General features: G+C 44.7%; 1 protein-coding gene across 1 annotated transcript in view; it reads left to right on the top strand.

The window, feature by feature from the left end:
• LOC309560469 (uncharacterized protein) overlaps window positions 1-21,279 on the top strand; it is a gene marked incomplete at its 3' end in the record, with an annotated part of 238,627 nt that overhangs the window by 84,836 nt on the left and 132,512 nt on the right. The window contains exon 10 of the mRNA XM_082264102.1: window positions 8,241-8,418. Coding sequence (XP_082120228.1) covers window positions 8,241-8,418 — 178 coding nt within the window. The remainder of the gene's footprint in view (window positions 1-8,240; window positions 8,419-21,279) is intronic.

The following is a 21,279-nucleotide window of genomic DNA, read 5'->3' as shown; positions in this document are numbered from 1 at the left end:
TCGTATCACATGGTGGTTCACACCAGTGCAATCTGATTCTGTGCGAACTCTCAGATCGCACTGCGATATGCAATCTGAGCTGGGGGTGTTGTTAACTTTGAATTGACACCCCCAGCGTATTGCATATGGCTGTGTGAACTGCCTGTGCGCGGATGCGATGTGGGAACACGCAGATATATTCGCAGTGTTCCCACATCGCACCAGTGTGAACCGGCACTGAAAGGACTGGTATAGGTGTACTATTGTTTGGTGTGCAGTACATAGGGGTGTAATACACTTATAATATACTTTCTAATATAGAAAGCATTTTATAGTGTATTTGGGTACTGCAGAATTTTGCCTCTTTCACTACATTAACCCTGCTACACACAGTGACAAAAGTTACTAGAAAATATTTTTCCTAACTGGTGTGATAAACCAGTGGCCCCCCCAAAATGACAGATTTAAGCAGTGTGTTATACTTTCATAATAGTGTATTTGGGTACTGCAGAAATGTTGCCTCTTTCGCTACCTTAACTCTGCTATACACAGTGACAAAAGTTACCAGAACATATTTTTCATAACCGGTGTGATAGACCAGTGGCCCCACAATACCACAGATTGAAGCGGGGTGTTAATATACCTTCTTCCACATATACTGCGCTTCTCTAGAGACTTTTGTCACAGGGTCATTTAAAAAATGACAGGCAGAGGAAGAGGCAGGCCCTTCTGCAGGGGTGGTAGGGGTAGGGCAGGAGCACCAGGCCGGAGCCAAATTGGGAAGTTGCAGAAGGTGCGTTTGATTACGTCAAAGGATGCACCAGACTTGGTTGAGTGGCTCACTCAGCCTTCCTCTTCTGCACCCTCCTCATCCTATCTATCTGCACCCTCTTCACTCTCTGCTGTGTGCATCCCCAAAGACACCACCACCAACACCACCACCACCATATACCCTCCGCTTGAGTCACAGGAATTATTTTTCAATCCATCACAAGACATTTACGAAGCGCAGCCATTCTTGGCATCGAATCAAGAAGAGGAGGTAGCCACAGCCACCACTCAGCAGTCTGACGACAGTACCCAGATCAGACCAAGGAGGTTGGTCTCCGCTGTTGCTGCCTACTCTGAGATCTCTAATGTTAGTGGTGGGGAATGTGACGTCGATGATGCAGAGGCAAAATTTCTGCAGTATCCAAATACACTATTATGAAAGTATATTGTTATAAAAAAAACACCGCTTCAATCTGTCATTTTGGGGGGCCATTGGTCTATCACACCAGTTATAATACTTTTTTATAATTGCATTTGTCACTCTTTGTAGTTGTAGTATTGCTGCAGAACCGCTCACCAGTCACAATGCTGCACAATACAAATCCACTATATTATGCTTTCTATATTCATTCAGCACTACGACTTCCTCATCTTCCTGCTCCTGCTCCTCGACGGCTTGATCAATTACACGACGCAATGCATGCTCCAGAAAGAAGGCGTAAGGTACGATGTCACTGATGGCGCCTTGGCTCCGACTGACCAGTTTGGTGATCTCATCAAATGGCCGCAGAAGTCTGCATGCGTCGCGCATGAGCAGCCACTGGCGCGTTGAAGAAAACCCAAGCTCCCCAGAACCTGTTCTGCCGCAGAGTTTGTACAGGTAGTCGTTAACTGCATGTTTCTGCTGGAGCAGCCTATCAAGCATATACAAGGTTGGAGTTCCATCGCGTCGGACAGTCACAAATAAGATGCCTGATGGGCAGGTTGTGTCGCCGCTGAATGTCAGCAAGCCGAGCCATGGCTGTGTAAGATCTTCTGAAATGGGCCGAGATTTTCCTGGCCTGCCGCAAGATGTCCTGGACCCCAGGGTATTTGACAATGAATCGCTGCACGACCAAGTTCAGGACGTGTGCCATGCATGGCACATGTGTAATTTTGCCCTTTTTCAGCGCGCTCAGCAGATTGGCACCATTGTCATACACCACTTTACCAACTGTCAAATTGAGCGGTGTTAGCCACTGATCTGCCTGTGAACGCAAAGCTGAAAGAAGTGCAGGACCAGTGTGGCTCTTGGCTTCCAGGCACAACTGACGCAGCAAAGCATGGCAACGTCTCACCTGACATGTCGAATAGGTTCTGGGGATCTTGGGGGCGCAGCAGAAGAGACGGTAGCAGCGGAAAAGGAGGAGTCAGCCGAGGGGGAGAGGGAGGATGAAATAGGAGGAGGAGAAGAAGAGGCAGGCCTGCATACAATCTGTGGCGGTAAAACCAACTCTACATGGGTTACATGCTTGACGGCCGTCAGAACATGGCCATATAGCTCTGGGATGCTCTTCTGCAAGAAATATTTCCTTCCTGGGACCTTTCATAGTTGTGTTCCAATGGCCACAAATTTTAGAAAGGCCTCCGAGTCCACCAGTTTATATGGCAGTAGTTGATGGGCTATCAGTTCCGACAAGCCAGCGGTCAACCATTGGGCAACAGGGTTATCCGGCATCATCATTTTTTTACCCTCGAACATTTGGGCCACGGAAGCCTGCCTTTTTCTAGAAAAATGTGAGGACGGCATGATGGAAGGTGGAGTTGGGGACAATTGTGAGGAGAGAAGGAGAAGGAGAAGAGGCTGGATGGTGAGAGCCTGGAGTGTGGCTTTGTGGGTTCTGACGGTGCTGCTCCCACTGGGCTCGTGATGGGAGTCCAGGTGCCTTCTTAGGCCCCTTTCAGACAGGCGGACCGTTCAGATCCGCCTGTCCGTTTTTTGGCGGATATGAACGGTCGCCCCATGCATGTCTATGGGGCATCGGATGTCAGCGGAGACATGTCCGCTGACATCCGATCCGTCAAATCTGGATGGACGGAAACCCTATTTTCCATCCGTCCAGTGGATCATCCCTAGGTGAGTGTTGGGCTTACCGCGACTTATGCCTTGACTGCAAAGGCTACCGCATTAGGGAACGCATAGACCGACAGGTGTCCGACTACATCGGGTTAACGGCCGATGTGGACGCTCTGAGAAGTGATGAACCCCTGTACTACTGGGTGGGCAGGCTTGACCTCTGGCCAGAGCTTGCACAATTTGCAATGGAACTGTTGGCTTGCCCCTTGTCCAGTGTCCTGTCCGAAAGGACGTTCAGCGCAGCAGGGAGGATCGTGACCGATAAGCTCACTCGCCTAGCTCATGACAGTGTTGACTACCTCACATTTCTAAAAATGAATGAGGCATGGTTCTCGGAGGATTTCAACACATGTGACCAGTAGACCATGTTTGATTCAAATTCCTCATGACAGGCCACAAATATCCGCCACCACCCATAACAATTCATGGTCCCTGTCTTAGGTAAATACAGCGGTATAAAAGGCTTTTTATGTCCGTTGAATGCCTAATTGCTACAGTCTGTCCCAGCTCCACACAGCAACCTCTCCCTACACTGACAAAAGACTTTTGTGGACCTATTAGCTAGTGACTTGTGTCACTATACAGTCTGTCTCTGCTCCACACAGCAACCTCCAGCCACAGAATACAAAGTTCTTTGCTGTTGAACGCCTGTTGGCTAATTTTTTGGGCCTGTACTGGCCGACACTTACTTCTGTATCCTGTAAATGCTTAATTTTTCAGACTGGAATTGAAAAACAATGGGTCTGCAAACGTTCCGCTAAATTGTGGAACGGATGTGGACCCATTTTACAGACGTGTGAATGGACCCTATATGTATTTGACATGTATTTACCGGCTGCTGTCAGTTCTGCCTGATTTAGAAAAAAAATAAAACATTTTTGGGCTGAAAAAAAAAAAAATAATTGATGGCAACCTTTCCAATAGCAATATTTCTGGTATGTCAGTGTCCATGTTGTGGGACTATGTGTGCACAGCTAGTAAGTATTTTGTGGCTACAAATATGACCTTGAGGTTTTTAATGTTCGCCTGCCATTAAAGTGAATGGGGTCTGCCGCAAACTTGCGGTTCGCGAACATTTGAGAAAGTTTGCGGATGGCATTCGCGAACTGCCCCGTCCGATGTACGTCCATCACTACCTGTCTCTGCCTATTGCTGTCACAAGAGATGTTTACATTGCTTGTGACAGCAATAAAAGTGATCAGATTTTTTTTTTAAAACCTGTGGTAAAAAAATAAATAAATAAATAAATAGAAAAAAAAAATGTAGCCGCCCCCGTAGCCGTGAGCTCGCCCACGAAAAAAACGTATACGGAAGTCACACCCGCAAATGAAATTGCTGTTCAAACCACACATGTGAGGTATCGCCACGATTGCCAGAGTGTGAGCAATAATTGAAAAAAAAAAGTGCTACTCTCTAACTCTAAACTGGTAACTGTTAAAATATTTTAAAGCGTCGCCAATGGAGATTTTTAATGACCATTCCGCGGTTGTGCGCAATTTTAAACCATAACATGTTGAGCATCCATTTACGCAACGTGACATCATCTTTCGCAATATACAAAAAAAATGGGCTAACTTTACTGTTTAGTTTTTTTAAATTCAGTGAAATTTAATTTTTTGTAATTTTTCCAGAAAAATGGCGTTTGAAAGACTGCTGCGCAAATACTGTACGGAAAAAAATATTGCAATGACCACCATTTTATTTTCCAGAGTCTTTGCTAGAAAAAAAAAAAAAAAATAAATATATATATATATATATATATATATATATATATATATATATATATATAATGTTTGGGGATTATAAGTAGTTTTCTAGCAAAAAATACTGATTTTAACTTGTGAACAAAATGTGTCAAAAATAGGCTCGGTCCTTAAGTGGTTAAGGGTCTTGGAATTTATTCTAGATATCCATTTAGCTTCCATGTGTAAGGTGATTTTATCTAGATCTCCTTTGCAATGACCTAATTTCTTATCATAGATTATCCAAAATTGCCAAAAGCTTGTTTGGCTGTGGATCACAGGAGTGCAGTTTGTTCTGTACTCCTGGGACCCATTTTCAGCAGAGTGAAGTAAAGAGCCGGTCCAGGCTTGGACAAGATTGAAACAATGGAGTCGGGATCTGCCCACATGCCTGGACCACCATCCAGCTCAGGCTTTTAGCTTATACTGTAGGCATATGCAAACGCTGAAGAAATGCATTCTACTGTTCTAATGGTATGATATAAAGAGATCACAAATTGACAGAATTTAACCCATGCATGATCAAACCTGATTGAGAATGCTGGTACATCTAACAGGACGGAATGCCCATGTACAGAAAAGTCTGTTAGCATCAATATCAGTGTGTATTGTATCTGCAGCCTGAATTTAGCTTATCACACCATGATTTACACCTACATAAAGCAAATGTGCACAAGGTTCCATCCACTATATACAGTGCCTTGAAAAAGTATTCACCCCCTTGAAATTTTACACATTTTGTCATGTTACAACCAAAAATGTAGATTTACTTTTTAGGGATTTTATGTGATAGACCAATAAAAAGTGGCCACATAATTGTGAAGTGGAAGGAAAATAAATAATGGTTTTCAAATTTTTCTACAAATTATTATCTGAAAAATGTGGCATGCATTTGTATTCAGCCCCCCTGAGTCAATACTTTGTAGAACCACCTTTCGCTGCAATTACATCTGCAAGTCTATTTGAGTAGCTTTGTACATCTAGAAAATACAATTTTTGCCCATTCTTCGTTGCAAAATAGCTCTAGCTCTGTCAGACTGGATGGAGAGCTTCTGTGTACAGCAATTTTCAAGTCTTGCCACGGATTAAATTTACGTCTGGACTTTGACTGGACAATTCTAACACATGAATATGCTTTGATCTAAACCATTCCATTGCAGCTCTGGCTGTATGTTTAGTAGGGATGAGGTTCGAGTTCGAGTCAAATATTAGTTTGACTCGAAAATTGGCTTTTCGCCCATTCATCGAATGAAGAACAAATGTGCCTCTTCGCGGGAAATTCTAGCGCCCGCATCCATAATGCACTGCACACGCGCTTGCAGTGCAATATGTGATTGGCCAAAGCATGCACCCTGACCTACATGCTTTGGCAAATCAAATCATCTCTGCCATGATTGGACAAAGGCAGGCTGCCTTTAGCCAATCATTGCTCAGGGGCTAAGTACACGCCCCACACTATAAATAAGTGCAGTGTAGTCAGCAGAGTAGTCCATCTATCGCTTAGTTCCGTAAATAGCAGCAGGGCAGTATATACCATAAATTACTAGATAGGCCACTTGAGTATATCTATCAGGCCATTCATTATCTATCAGTCAGTTCAGTATAGACCATACATTGATATATATATATATATATATATATATATATATATATATATATATATATATATATATATAGCACTTATATTAGGCCATTGAGTAGCTATCGGTCGCTTCAGTATAGGCTATATATTGATATCTACTGTACATATATATATATATATATATATATATATATATGCCAATTGAGTATATATCAACCCATTCAGTATCTATCGGTCAGTTCAATATAGACCATACATTGATATCTCTATAGATGTATAGGCTACTTGAGTATATATCAGGCCATTCAGTACCTATTGGTCATTTCAGTATAGACCATATATTGATATCGCTATACATATATAGGCCCCTTGAGTATATATCAGGCCATTCAGTATCTGTCGGTCAGTTCATTACATATCAGCAGTGCAGTATATATCAACAGTGCAGTAGATATACTCTATATATATATATATATATATATATATATATATATATATATATATGTGTGTGTGTGTGTGTGTGCTTTGCTTCTTCTGGATAATAAAGTCACTGCTTCCAAACCACAATGGATTGGGCTTTACATGTTATTTCTGTATACATAAACATTCAGGGAGGGTGGGGATGTCATTGAACAAAACTCATTCAGATTAGGATTGACAGTTTTCAATCAAATGAATGTTCCTGCTGACTTTACTTGTAATTAATTTTTGATTGCTATTGTTCAGCAACAGTGTTGATCAGACTAACTATATTTTCTCATTCGCACAATTATAGATAGTGGAAATATAAGGCAATAGAAGGCAAGAATTAACTGCTGTTTGCAAAAGAACAGGTTAAAGAGGAACTTCACCCTACCTAGATAAAACTAAATTTCAACTCTCTATTAATTTTCCTTCTAACATAATAAAAAAAGATAGTTACTAGGCCATTAAGTCCGGTGTGGTCTTCGTTACTGGTAAAGCTCTCCTTGCCTTGCTCTGCTTTTGTGCGGCCATCTTGCAACTCCTGCCCGGGGAGATTTCATGCATGTGCAGACACTTCCAGGTTACAAATACTTAGCAGAGACCCAAATGAAGTATATATGTGCATGTGCAAGGTCCCGTTCATGTCCAGACATGCAACAGGTCTCTGCTAGGATTGAAATGGAGAGATATTTCATCCCTTACAGAAACATTGCCTCCCTAAATGTGTGACATGGACATCTTAGGAGCCTAGCATCCTAGGAGAGGTTGGTCGATCCTACATCTAGGCGAGGAAACAGGAAATGGCACTATTAAAAAAAAAATGAATTAATACTTTTTCTAACATAGAAGAATATCTGCATTTGAATAACAAAGAGAGGGTAGTGAGCAGATGAGAAGAAGTAAAGGGTAAAGGTCCACTTTACCATACTAAAAACCTCATAGAAACTAGGGTGCCCCTACACTTAACAATTTTCTCAGGACTAATGTTTGAACAACCTATAGAAATCTATAGGGCATTCCAGTACAGGTACAATATAAATAAAGCAGGGCAAATATAAGCATCAGCCAAAGTAAATTTTGTAGGCCATTTTCATACCCCCTGAAGACTGGAAGGAAGAGTCCAACTAAAAGTGTCATCAGATGTTGCATGTAAGAAGAATCCTGAAGATGGTATTCATGCAAGAATGAAGAGACAGAAGAGAGTTCAGCCTCAACCAAGAAAGTTACATTAAGTGCTGCACATTGAAAATCTCTGCAGCTTATTAGAGCTTATTAGCCCTCAGGCTATGAGTGGTCAAATGCACTTGAAAGGTTTAAGAAAGACATACGCCCAAGCTCAGCTGAGCAGTCAGCATAGCTATCCAAATAGGACCTCCTTAGCTCTCCAGGATACAAGGAGAAACACGTCCTTGCCTCTGATGAAGTCATCCAAGTCGAAACATGTAGAGTAGAGCAAAGCTCAGATCTAGGTGTTCCCAGAAGACCAGGTTACCAACAATCAGAGATCATTAACCTGCAGGTTGTACGTGTGGTGCTATGGCTGCTATTCTAAAGCTGATTTTTTCCCCCCTTTTTTTCTCCTTAGGTAAGCGTGTATGTGCAGGAGAAGGTCTGGCACGTATGGAGCTTTTCTTGTTTTTCACTACTGTACTCCAGAGGTTTACTTTAAAACCAACAGTGAACAAGAAGGACCTAGAGATCACCCCAGAACCCAATACCAATGCTTCAAGAGCTCGGAATTATAAAATGTTTACCGTCCCTCGGTAAAATACCCATCATGCAACATTAAAGAGATGGCCTCATATTTTATAGGGGGAAATATGTGCCACAGAGAGCAACATAATAATTTGTTTGTGCAGCATAAATATAATTGCATAATATTAAATGTTGAGTAATTATTGGGTGTTAGGCCAAATAGTCTTTAATTATACTCTGTTTTTTTTTTTTTTTTTTTTTATAATGTATTGTACATTGCATTCTGTCTGGCAGATCCTAAGCCTTACTTTTTGTTAATGAGCTCATTGCTTCACAGGAGTGTAAATACATTTTTAATCCTGACAGCTTCTCAACATCAGTTAACTCAAGTTATTATCCCTAAAAAGAAAAAAACAAAAAAAAAAGACAAGCTCAGAGACTGATTTCTTGTATCCGGATGCAAGTGAAAAAGGCTTGTTGCCTGGCCATGTAGGAAATGGGGAAACAGTTACTAGCAGCCCTTGCGGGGGTAGTGCAACAGAGAGGTTGCATGGTACAGAATCATGTAACAAGGGGCTGCGGTGCCAACCAGTTGCTACTTTAGAAAAAAGAAAACATGTTAAACATTTTTATGTAGAATATATACATCCAAAATAATTATTTTAGTTTGTAATAAATTTTGAGATAAGGTTGTGGCCTGAATACTAAATAAGAGCACAGCAGATTTTGCAATGACACTTAACATTTACTTTGGCTGACTTTCGGCAGGGCATAGTACAAATAAAAAGCTAGGCAGCTGCCAGTAACAAAAGCATTGCTTGATAAAGTTTCAACGTACAATAGAATCAGCTCAACACATGGAACATGAACTAGACTCATGCAGCACATACATTTTTCAGCATACGTGTCTTACAGCAAATTCATGGGACTCTACCTTAGTGATGGGCTTGATGTTCAAGTCAAACATAAGTTCAACTCGAACATCGTTTGTTCGTGTGTTCGCTGAACACACAAACAAACAGGGAGCTCGGCAGGAAGTTCGCCAACCACCAAGCCCCCCCCAAAATCACTGTGATTTTGCAGTGCATTGATTGCTGATGATTGGCCAAAGCAAGAACTTGACCTGTATGCTTTGGCCAATCACAGCACAATGTCCTGTCAGAGCCATGATTGGCCAAAGTCAGAGTGCCTTTGGCCAAACATGGCTCAGGGGCTAAGTCCACACACCACACTATATAAGACTGCTTAAACAACAGCCATGCAGAGTGTGTGTTGATGCAGATTAGGCAGGGTACTTAGTGGATTGTGTGTTGCCAGTTTAGTGCAGTCAGTGTAGTGTATTGTTCTTAATAACACAGTGTAGTGGGGCCACTGAAGTGTTGGTGTATACAACACATCTTTGTCACCCCACTGATCCCATTTTTTTTTTTTTTCATTGATCATTTTTTTTTTTTTTTTTTAATTACATTATTTTTTGCAGCATCAGGTTCTGTTGCTGCATTATTAGTACAGTACTCCCCCTTCAGCGTTGCAGGTGTTTTTCCTTCTGCGTCAACAGTGGTTTCTTTTTTTTTTTTGGCGCAGCAGCACTAAGAATATTTAGGGCATATTTTAGGGCATAATTGCTGTCCTCCCTTCTGCGTGGCAGGTGTTCCTCTTTCTGCGTCAGCAGTGGTTTCCTTTTTTTTTGCTGCAGCAGCACTAATAATATGCTGTTTCTCTATTCTGCATTGTATATGGCTTTTTTAATTTTTTTTTTTCCAGCAGCAGAGGTAAAAAAAAAAATGTTTCCATAATTACTGTTCCTTCTTCTGAGTGGCAGGTGCTCTTCCTTCTGCATCACCACTGATTTTTTTTTCTTCCTAATTTTTATTTTTGTTTACATTTATTTATTTATTTTTTTCAGGAGCAGCCGGCTTAAGGGCAGCCACCCTATTGCATCACACCACAGAGCTCCACAGGTGCAGGGCACTGCTGACTCCCTGCTGACTTCCAGAAGTCCCCTCAAATTACATACCAGATCCTTATCCAAGCATGCAGCCTGGCAGGCCAGGAAAGGGGGGGACGAGCGAGCACCCCCCTCCTGAACCATACCAGGCTACTTGCCCTCAACATAGGGAGGGTGTCGGGGTCTGTGGGTGGGGGGCTTGTCGGAATCTGGAGGCCCCCTTTAACAAGGGGGCCCCCAGATCCCGCCCCCCCCATGTAAATAGGTATTGGGTACATTGTACCCCTACCCATTCACCAAAAAAATGTCAAAAAGTAAAAACCACAGGAAACCGTTTTTGACAAGTCATTTAGTAAAAATAAAAAAATAACAAAATAGTGTTCCTCGATGTAAATCCATTGTCAATCACGACGCCCGTCGGGCCAGAAAAATAGAGAGGGAAAAAAAGTTATTTTGCCTCGTCGCGTGACATCACGTGACTTCAGAAGGGGACGCTGCCTCCGGGTGACGTAGCCATGTGGCCCCACCCCTTGCCTATATAAGAACTGTCAAAGCGGAGAGGAGGCAGATGGCGGGAGGCCTCCCAAGAGGCAAAATCTTTTTTTTAAATATTTTTGGGTTGCAACGGGCGTCGTGATTGACGATACATTTACATCGAGGGACACTATTTTTTATTTTTTAATAAATAACTTGTCAAAAACAGCGTTCTGTGTTTCTTACTTTTTTAAACTTTTTTGGTGAATGGATAGGGGTATGATGTATAAAATGTGAAATATTTGGCAGTAGAAGGAGGCAATTTGTTTGCGAAGGACTAGAGTGGTACAATAATGAGTGTCTGCAGGCAACAGTGAAGCATGGTGGAAGTTCCTTGCATGTTTGGGGCTGCATTTTTGCAAACTGAGTTGGAGATTTGGTCAGGATCAATGGTGTCCTCAATGTTGAGAAATACAGGCAGATACTTATCCATCATGCCATATCATCGGGAAGGCGTGTGATTGGCCCCAAATGTATCCTGCAGCAGAACAACAACCCAAACACACAGTCAATGTCATTAAGAACTTTCCTCAGTATAAAGAAGAACAAGACGTCCTGGAAGTGATGGTTTGTCTCCCACAGAACCGTGATCTCAACATCATTGAGTCTGTCTGGGATTATATGAAGAGACAGAAGGATTTAAGGCAACCTACATCCACAGAAGGTCTGCGTTTAGTTCTCCAAGATGTTTGAAACAACCCACCTGTTGAGTTCTTTCAAAAACTGTGTGCAAGCGTAAATAAACTATTAACACTTCTATTTCTGAAAACATTCTTTATTTACAGCATTTTTTTACAACTGCCTAAACCTTTGCACAGTAGTGTATATTGTGTTTGTGTGCACCAAAGTTCATTCAAATGTATTTTTTCCAGAAAACCAGAGTTTTAAAATGGTTGCAACATAAAGATAAAATTGCAACAACCACCATTTTGTTTTCCAAGGTCTCTGCTTTTAAAAAATATATAACGTTTTGGGGTTCTAGTAATTCTCAAGCAAAGAAAATGCAGATTTTAACATGTATGTGAGAAATGTCATAATTTTCCTGGTTTTGAAGTGATTAAATAACGCAGAGGCAGTGGCGGTGCTTCTGGGTTTACATGTGATTCCTTGTTCTATCTATGTAAGTGCAATGGCAACTTCTTTTTAATGAATAAAAGATACTGTGCTATGATGGTTTCCCTTTGTGTTCCCCTATTGTTTGTTTGAAAAATACAAGATCCCACGACTGAGGCTGGAGAGGAGGAAGAAGAACAACAAGAGTGGATAGAGGGTGATATATATTAATAACCACAGACGATACCTGGGAGGGTGAAATCCAAAAGTGCAATTTGACTCATTGCTGAAAGAAATAGGGTCAATTGCTCTCTGGCATGTTTGGAGAGAGCACACGTCTTTTGCATGACTAGGGTAGCTCAGAAGCATCCATATGACTACCACATAACCCCTTATAAGCTCCACCCGCCCTTATACCCCATTAAGACACAAGACACAAGGTAGAATTAAATGGCCTTCCGCGTCTTTTATTAACCACTTTACCACCGGAGGATTTTGCTGTCTTACGTCCAGGCCACTTTTTTCGATTCGGCGCTGTGCGACTTTAAGTGACAATTGCGAGGTCGTGCGACGCCATACCCAAACGAAATTTACGTCCTTTTTTTCCCATAAACAGAGCTTTCTTTTGGTGGTATTTGATCACCTGTGCGATTTTTACTTTTTGCGCTATAACCAAAAAAAAGCGTTTATTTTGAAAAAATAACAATATTTTTAACATTTTTTTATATGAAATTCCCCCCCCAAAAAATGTAAAAATCAAAATTTTTTAAAATTTTTGGCCAATTTGTTTTCTGCTACCTATGTTTGGTAAAAAAAATCACAATAAGCATATTTTGATTGGTTTGCGCAAAAGTTATTGTGTTTACTAACTAAGGGAAAGATTTCTGTAATTTTTGGTGTTTTTTTTTTAACGAGTGATGGCGGCGATCTGCGATTTTTTTTTTTTGAGGGACTGTGACATTGCGGCGGACAGATCGGACCCTTGACTGACATTTTTGACACTTTGGGGGGTACCAGTGACATTACAGCAGTAATCAGTGCTATATATATGCACTGTTACTGTAAAAATGGCACTGGCAGGGAAGGGGTTAATTTTATTGGAGAGGGAGGGGTTAATGTATGCCTGGTGCTTACTAACGTGTGTGGGGGGAGGTGACTGAGTGAGTCAGGGACAGATCGCATGTTCAGCTATGCTGAATAGGGATGATCGAACTTTTGAAAAGTTCGGTTCGACCAGAACACCCGAACTTCACGAAAGTTCGGTTCGGATTTCAGAACCCCATTGAAATCAATGGGACCCGAACTTCTGTAATCAAAAAACACCATTTTTAAGCCCTAAAACCCAATAAATGCCCCTAAAAAGTGCCTAGGGTTCTGGGTCATGCCCCAGGGACTATTAATCACACAAAAAAAAGTTCTTAAAAATTGTCATTTTTGATAGATAGCCAATTATTGAAAAAATTAAAAAAAAAAAAAAAGAGATTTCTTTGGATTTAGTGTCTGGGGGGTCTAAAAGGTGTACCTGTGAAGTTTCAGCTCTGTAGCATGTCCAGAACCAGAATTACAGCATACCAAACCTTCAAAAATGACTTTTTTGCTTAACCGCACCTTTCTTTTGCTCCTAATCAACGGCTCAGCCAATGTGTATGATGGGGACATAATGCAGTGCACTGGGAACAAGATTAGAGGTTTTTTTGGAAAAAGGTGCTGTCTCTTTAAATGTGCATATAATTAACGGGTGTATTTCCACAATGGGGCTTTTATTACCAAATGTTTCAAGAAGTCCAAAGATGTATGTAATTGCACTTTATTTCATGTAAAATGGTGTTTGGTGCACTTTAACTTGAAATCTCACAAGAAACAGACATATATGCACGGATACATTGAGGGTTACGGGTAGGGGCCACAATGTAGTGCAGAGTGAACAAGATTAGAGATGTTTTGGATGAATACTGTTGTCTCTTGACTTTGAATAGAAGTAAAGGATGCTTAAAAATTGGGCATTTGGTGGTGCGGACGATGCCTTGACACCATATCCCTATGAAAGTGCTGGTAATGAAAGCAATAATTGCCTTTGTAAGGAAAAAAATTACAATGATATGCATCTGTGTGACAGGTGCGCAAAAATTGTTGTTTGGGTGTTGGCGGAGCCATACCACTGTAAGCCCAAAGAGCTGGTGTTGAAGAAGGCGTAAAAATTATGAAGGTGTGCACCTGTGGAACAGGTGTGCAAACATGGTAGTTTTGGTGTTGGCGGAGCCTCCCCACCATAACCCCAAAGAGCTGGCTTTGAAGGAGGCCCAAAAATTGTAAAGGTGTGCACCTGTGGAACAGGTTCGCAAACATGGTAGTTTTTGTTTAGCATAGCCTCCCCACCTTAACCCCAAAGAGCTGGTGTTGAAGGAGGCCCAAAAATTGTAAAGGTGTGCACCTGTGGAACAGGTGCGCAAACATTGTAGTTTTTGTTTTAGCATAGCCTCCCCACCTTAACCCCAAAGAGCTGGCGTTGAAGGAGGCCCAAAAATTGTAAAGGTGTGCACCTGTGGAACAGGTGCGCAAACATTGTAGTTTTTGTTTTAGCATAGCCTCCCCACCTTAACCCCAAAGAGCTGGTGTTGAAGGAGGCCCAAAAATTGTAAAGGTGTGCACCTGTGGAACAGGTGCGCAAACATTGTCGTTTTTGTTTTAGCATAGCCTCCCCACCTTAACCCCAAAGAGCTGGTGTTGAAGGAGGCCCAAAAATTGTAAAGGTGTGCACCTGTGGAACAGGTGCGCAAACATTGTCGTTTTTGTTTTAGCATAGCCACCCCACCTTAACCCCAAAGAGCTGGTGTTGAAGGAGGCCCAAAAATTGTAAAGGTGTGCACCTGTGGAACAGGTGCGCAAACATTGTCGTTTTTGTTTTAGCATAGCCTCCCCACCTTAACCCCAAAGAGCTGGTGTTGAAGGAGGCCCAAAAATTGTAAAGGTGTGCACCTGTGGAACAGGTGCGCAAACATTGTCGTTTTTGTTTTAGCATAGCCTCCCCACCTTAACCCCAAAGAGCTGGTGTTGAAGGAGGCCCAAAAATTGTAAAGGTGTGCACCTGTGGAACAGGTGCGCAAACATTGTCGTTTTTGTTTTAGCATAGCCTCCCCACCTTAACCCCAAAGAGCTGGTGTTGAAGGAGGCCCAAAAATTGTAAAGGTGTGCACCTGTGGAACAGGTGCGCAAACATTGTCGTTTTTGTCATAACCAAAATGAGGTTCTGTGAACGTAAAGAGAATGAGAGGAGGGTTTGAGGGTGGCACCATGGTCCAGGCTTAAACTGAGGCTCAACTGCCACATCACAACGATAGCCTAGTCTACAAGGTCTGCATCAGGTGCATCAAAGCTTGATATCCACGACTGATTCATCTTAATGAATGTCAAATGGTCGACTGAGTCGGTGGAGAGTCTAGTTCGATGGTCTGTGACAAATCCTCCTGCTGCGCTGAATGCCCGTTCCGATAGGACACTGGAAGCAGGGCAGGCCAACAACTCCATGGCATACTGGGCCAGTTCTGGCCAGTGGTCTAATCTTAAGACCCGGTATGCCAGTGGATCGGATTCGTCACATGAAAAGCCCTCTGTGTCACTTTGTGCCCTCACGTAATCGTCCACCATGTGATGCAGACGGTGTCGATGCGATGTGGCAGCTGAGAGGCCTGGGCGGTGAGGACTAAAAAAAGACCGAAAGGCATCCGTCAACCGCACGCCTTCTCCAACGCTCCTCTCGTGACCACCAGTAGAATCCATGGTAGGTTGTCCCCGCCCCTGCACCCTACGGGAGTCGGGGAACATGTTCACCAGATTCCTCTTGAGACTGTCCTCAAGGGATTTGATCCTGTGGACTCTATGGGTGGATGGGAAAAGCTCCGAGACTTTACACTTGTACCGGGGGTCAAGTAGGGTGGCCAACCAATAGTGGTTAGTCTCTTTAATGGCCTTGATTCTGGGGTCCTTTCGCAGGCTCTGGAGCATGATGTTTCCCATGCGTCGCAAATTAGCGAAGGCCTGAGAAGCTGACTCCTCGGGGTCACTCATAACGACATTATCTTCAACGGGCTCCTCCTCCTCCCAGCCACGTACTACTCCAAAGTGTCCCGAGGGAGTCAAACTAGGCCTTGCAGATTGCCGCATGTCTTCCTCCTCCTCCTCCTCAAACTCTGCAAAAGTTCCCGCAGAATCGTCCTCCTCCTCCTCTTCCACCCCTGGATCCTGCTCGGGCCTCTGGGAGCTAGGCATAATGGGGTCAGGATTCTCAGGATAAAGGGGGCCTTGAGAGGCAAGGAAGTCCTCCTCTTCCTCCTGCTGCTCTGCCTCCAGTGCCCTGTCCATAATGCCACGCAGAGTGTGCTCCAACAAAAACAGTACCGGTAGGGTGTCACTGATGCATGCGCTGTCCCGGCTGACCATCCTTGTGGCCTCCTCAAATGGCGAGAGGACAGCGCATGCATCCTTAATCAAAAGCCACTGCCGTGGTGAAAAGAAGCCCAGGCGCGCAGAGCCAGTGCTGGTGCCGTACTCGCATAGGTATTCATTGAGGGCCCTCTGCTGCGTGTACAGGCGCTGCAGCATAGCCAAGGTGGAGTTCCAGCGGGTGGGCATGTCACAGATGAGGCGGTGTACCGGCAGGTGAAACTCGTGCTGCACTTCGGCCAAACGTGCAGTGGCACTGTACGACCGCCTGAAGTGACTGCACACCCTTCTTGCCATCCTTAGCACATCCTGCATTCCCGGGTACGAGTTCAAAAACCGCTGTACCACGAGATTCAGGACATGCGCCAGGCATGGCACATGGGTTAACTTTCCCTGACGAAGGGCGGCCAGGAGGTTTGACCCATTATCAGTAACCACCATCCCTGGCTGCAGCTGGCGTGGTGTCAACCACCTCTGGGCCTGTGCCTGCAGAGCCCCAAGAATCTGAGGGGCAGTGTGCTGCCTGTCCCCTAGACACACAAGCTGCAGCACTGCGTGACACCTTTTGGCCTGAGACATAGAATAGCCCTTTGAACGTTTACGTGGTATCTCATCATATTCAAAGGACCATTCTGCAGAGGAGGGCATGGAGGAGGTAGAGGAGGAGGAGCAGGAGGGGGTAGAAGTGATCGATCTACCCGGATCAGCGACACCACCAGCTGTTTGCAGACGTGGGGGCAACACTGGCTGCAGCACCGAGCCCTGGCTACAATCCCTTCCACTGGCAAGCAGTGTCACCCAGTGAGCAGTGACAGAAATGTACCGTCCCTGCCCATGTTTGCTTGACCAAGTGTCAGCCGTCAAGTGTATCTTACGGCTGACTGACTTGGCCAGGGATGACACTACATTGCCTTCCACATGTTGGTATAGGGATGGCAGGGCCTTACGGGAAAAGTAATGCCGACTTGGCACCTGCCACTGTGGAACTGCACATTTTGCGAAGTCACGGAAGGGAGCAGACTCTACCAGGTTAAATGGTAATAGTTGCAGAGCCAGTAGTTTAGCCAAACTACTGTTTAGACGCTGGGCATGTGGGTGGCGGGGAGTATACATTTTTTTTCGTTCCAGCATGTGTGGAATCGAAATTTGGCGTCTAGATGATACAGCTGGTGGTGTGCTGGAGGTAGATGCGACACTGCCTGCTATATCATCATCCCTGCCAGTGGAGGCTGCCAACAGGTGACGAGTGACTATAGCAGGGCCAGGAACAGACTGATGTGCAGGTGGAGCAGGTGGAGCAGATGGAGCATGAGGAGGAGCGCGAGGAGAACTAGGAGGCCGACTGACCAATCTTTGGCCCTTTTGTGGGTTCTTTAAATGCTCCTGCCAACGGGCCGAGTGGTGGGTTGTCAAATGCCTGTTTAGGCAGCTTGTACCCAGGTGGTTGACATTTTTGCCACGTTTTATACCCTTCTTACAAATCTTGCAGATCGCAACTGTTTTATCTGCATGGGATGTCTCAAAAAAGGCCCAGCAAGATGAGGTGTGTATAGTGGCCCGGGAGACAACAGGTGCGGCCTTAGATGGAGTAGGCCGTCTGCTCTCCCCTCTTGCTTGCTCTGCCTCCTCCTCAACCTCAGACCCAACATCTGACTCCATCAAAGACTGAGCATCAGGCCTGGCCTGGGAGACAACAGGTGCGGCCTTAGATGGAGCGGGCCGTCTGCTCTCCCCTCTTGTTTGCTCTGCCTCCTCCTCAACCTCAGACCCAACATCTGATTCTATCAAAGACTGAGCATCAGGCCTGGCCTGGGAGACAACAGGTGCGGCCTTAGATGGAGCGGGCCGTCTGCTCTCCCCTCTTGTTTGCTCTGCCTCCTCCTCAAACTCAGACCCAACATCAGACTCCATAAAGGACTGAGCATCAGGCTGGAGTAGATGGCCGACACTGTGGTCAAACAGCTCAGCTGACTCCTCTGCCATGTCTGAAATTGGGTCTAAGGGAGGACATGAGGTGGACATGGACTCATCTGTATTTGTTCTGACAACTGCAGAAGACTGACCACTTTTCTCTGCCTGGGTCACTGTAGTTGCAGATGATGCCGATGATGAGGGTTTGTTCATATAGTCCACCACCTCCTGTACATACTGTGGACGTATAGCTTGGCCACTGCCGGAGAACAATCCAAATGGTGGCCTGGCTGAGGACTGACCACCACGTCCACCCCTGCCTCTAGACACCCTAGAAGCTGTGCCCCTTTCCGCAGCAGGGCCACGTATGCCTTTTCTTGGTCTACCAGGCATATTTCTCAATGATGCGTTGGCAACTGTGTGCGGTGAAAAACGCACACTGCTATGCGACCCACAGTTGTCGCTGGATACAGCACAGCAGTTGCGTGTCACGCACAGTTGCAAAGGCTTTTGTACAGTGCACCTAACGCTTTGAACAACAGGCGTTAAGTTGTCACTGATGCGTTGGCAACTGTGTGCGGTGAAAAACGCACACTGCTATGCGACCCACAGTTGTCGCTGGATACAGCACAGCAGTTGTGGTTCACGCACAGTAGCAAAGCCTTTTGCACAGTGGACCTAACGCTTTGAACAACGGGCGTTAGGTTGTCACTGATGTGTTGGCAACTGTGTGCGGTGAAAAACGCACACTGCTATGCGACCCACAGTTGTCGCTGGATACAGCACAGCAGTTGCGTGTCACGCACAGTTGCAAAGGCTTTTGTACAGTGCACCTAACGCTTTGAACAACAGGCGTTAAGTTGTCACTGATGCGTTGGCAACTGTGTGCGGTGAAAAACGCACACTGCTATGCGACCCACAGTTGTCGCTGGATACAGCACAGCAGTTGCGGTTCACGCACAGTAGCAAAGCCTTTTGCACAGTGGACCTAACGCTTTGAACAACAGGCGTTAGGTTGTCACTGATGCGTTGGCAACTGTGTGCGGTGAAAAACGCACACTGCTATGCGACCCACAGTTGTCGCTGGATACAGCACAGCAGTTGCGTGTCACGCACAGTTGCAAAGGCTTTTGTACAGTGCACCTAACGCTTTGAACAACAGGCGTTAAGTTGTCACTGATGCGTTGGCAACTGTGTGCGGTGAAAAACGCACACTGCTATGCGACCCACAGTTGTCGCTGGATACAGCACAGCAGTTGCGGTTCACGCACAGTAGCAAAGCCTTTTGCACAGTGGACCTAACGCTTTGAACAACAGGCGTTAGGTTGTCACTGATGCGTTGGCAACTGTGTGCGGTGAAAAACGCACACTGCTATGCGACCCACAGTTGTCGCTGGATACAGCACAGCAGTTGCGTGTCACGCACAGTTGCAAAGGCTTTTGTACAGTGCACCTAACGCTTTGAACAACAGGCGTTAAGTTGTCACTGTATTTTGCTGCCTAGCAAGCACGTATACCTGCTGTGATAGAGCAGCACTGTGCCACGTGCTCACTAAACAGAACCCTCACACTTTCCCTACAGAAACTAAATTTTCAAATCTAACTAATGTAGTACAAAGTTCCCTAACTACACTAGATATCCCTTTCCACTAAATAGAAAGCTCCATACAGCAGAAGACTGACACTGTCCCTTAAGTTTTTTTTTTTTTTTTTTTTTTTTTTTTTAACTCTAAGAACCAGCACAATTGCTGTATCTAACTACACTGGCTGTAAGCTAAATACAATTCTGCTATATGGAGCTTTAGAAACACTCGATATGTAGGAAATGTAGTGTAGCAAGCAGGAGTCAGACAGAACTGCTTCAACTCTCTTCAACAGGCTCTGGATAACTGTGCTAGGGGTTAGGCGGGGCCATCTTATATAGTGTGGGGCGTATTCACTCCTGATTGGCCTCTGGTCCCCGTAGTCACTCCAATCACGTTCCTAGGAGACTCCTGCCCCCTCATTGGCTTTTGCAGACGTTTCTGGGCCAATCACGGGCTTTTAAAGCCCAGTTCCTGTCCCAGTGCATTTTGGGCGGTTCTGGTGGCCGAATACCGAACTTTTGCCGCAAAAAGTTCGGTATTCGGCCGAATATCGAACATCCAATGTTCGGGTCGAACCGATGGTCGACCCGAACCGTTCGATCATCCCTAATGCTGAACACTGCAATCTGTCACTCCCTGTCACTTAGGAGATCCGCCCGCTCTGTTTACACAGGCGGGCAGATCTCCAAACTAGATTCCCTGACAATCGGGAAAGAGCAGCGGCGATCGCCGCCACTCCTCCCCTGGCGCGACTCCCGCTGTGACTGAAAACAGCGGGAGCGCGCCACCTACAGGGGGAGGAGTCCAGCGACGTAGTACTACGTCGCTGGACGATAACGAACCACTTTGCTGCAGTACGGTCAACGTGACCGGTCGGCAAGTGGTTAAACAACAAAAAAATAAATAATAATAAAATAACAGTAACATAAACAAAAGCTAGATGTCCCTAACAGCAGTACACCAACTCAGGGACATTACCACTTGTCCCACAGACCTTACAGGTCTAACACTACCTGGTCCCTCTCATTGGACCACCCCCAACCAGAGGACACCATACCAACGATGGTTCCCCACTTGTATCACACCAACATATTTTTAACCCCATCCAAGGGGTCCCAACAGCCATCTCCATACCTACCCCTCCAACCGCTTACCCTATCTCAGGGAGGGAGAGCAGGACATTCATCCAATGGCTCCCCACTCCGACTGTTACTGTACCACCCCTTCCTGTAGTCTTTTCTTCTATGCTCCTCCCCATCACCCTGTGTACTCCACCAATAACGTAAGTACGACTCCCACCTCTCTCTTTTGTACGTTAACTCTATGCTGTCTGGTTCCCCATCTACCCAAGCCAACATACTCATAACTTTTTTCTGTTATCTTATTATTATAAACCGTCCAAAACCTCCCCCCCTATTTTTATTTAATTCAATACAGGATTATAGGCTTACACCTTT

This window comes from Pelophylax lessonae (assembly GCF_965119305.1).
Source record: "Pelophylax lessonae genome assembly, chromosome: 7".
Lineage (NCBI taxonomy): Eukaryota > Metazoa > Chordata > Amphibia > Anura > Ranidae > Pelophylax > Pelophylax lessonae.
This window is presented reverse-complemented; position numbering and strand designations above follow the sequence as displayed.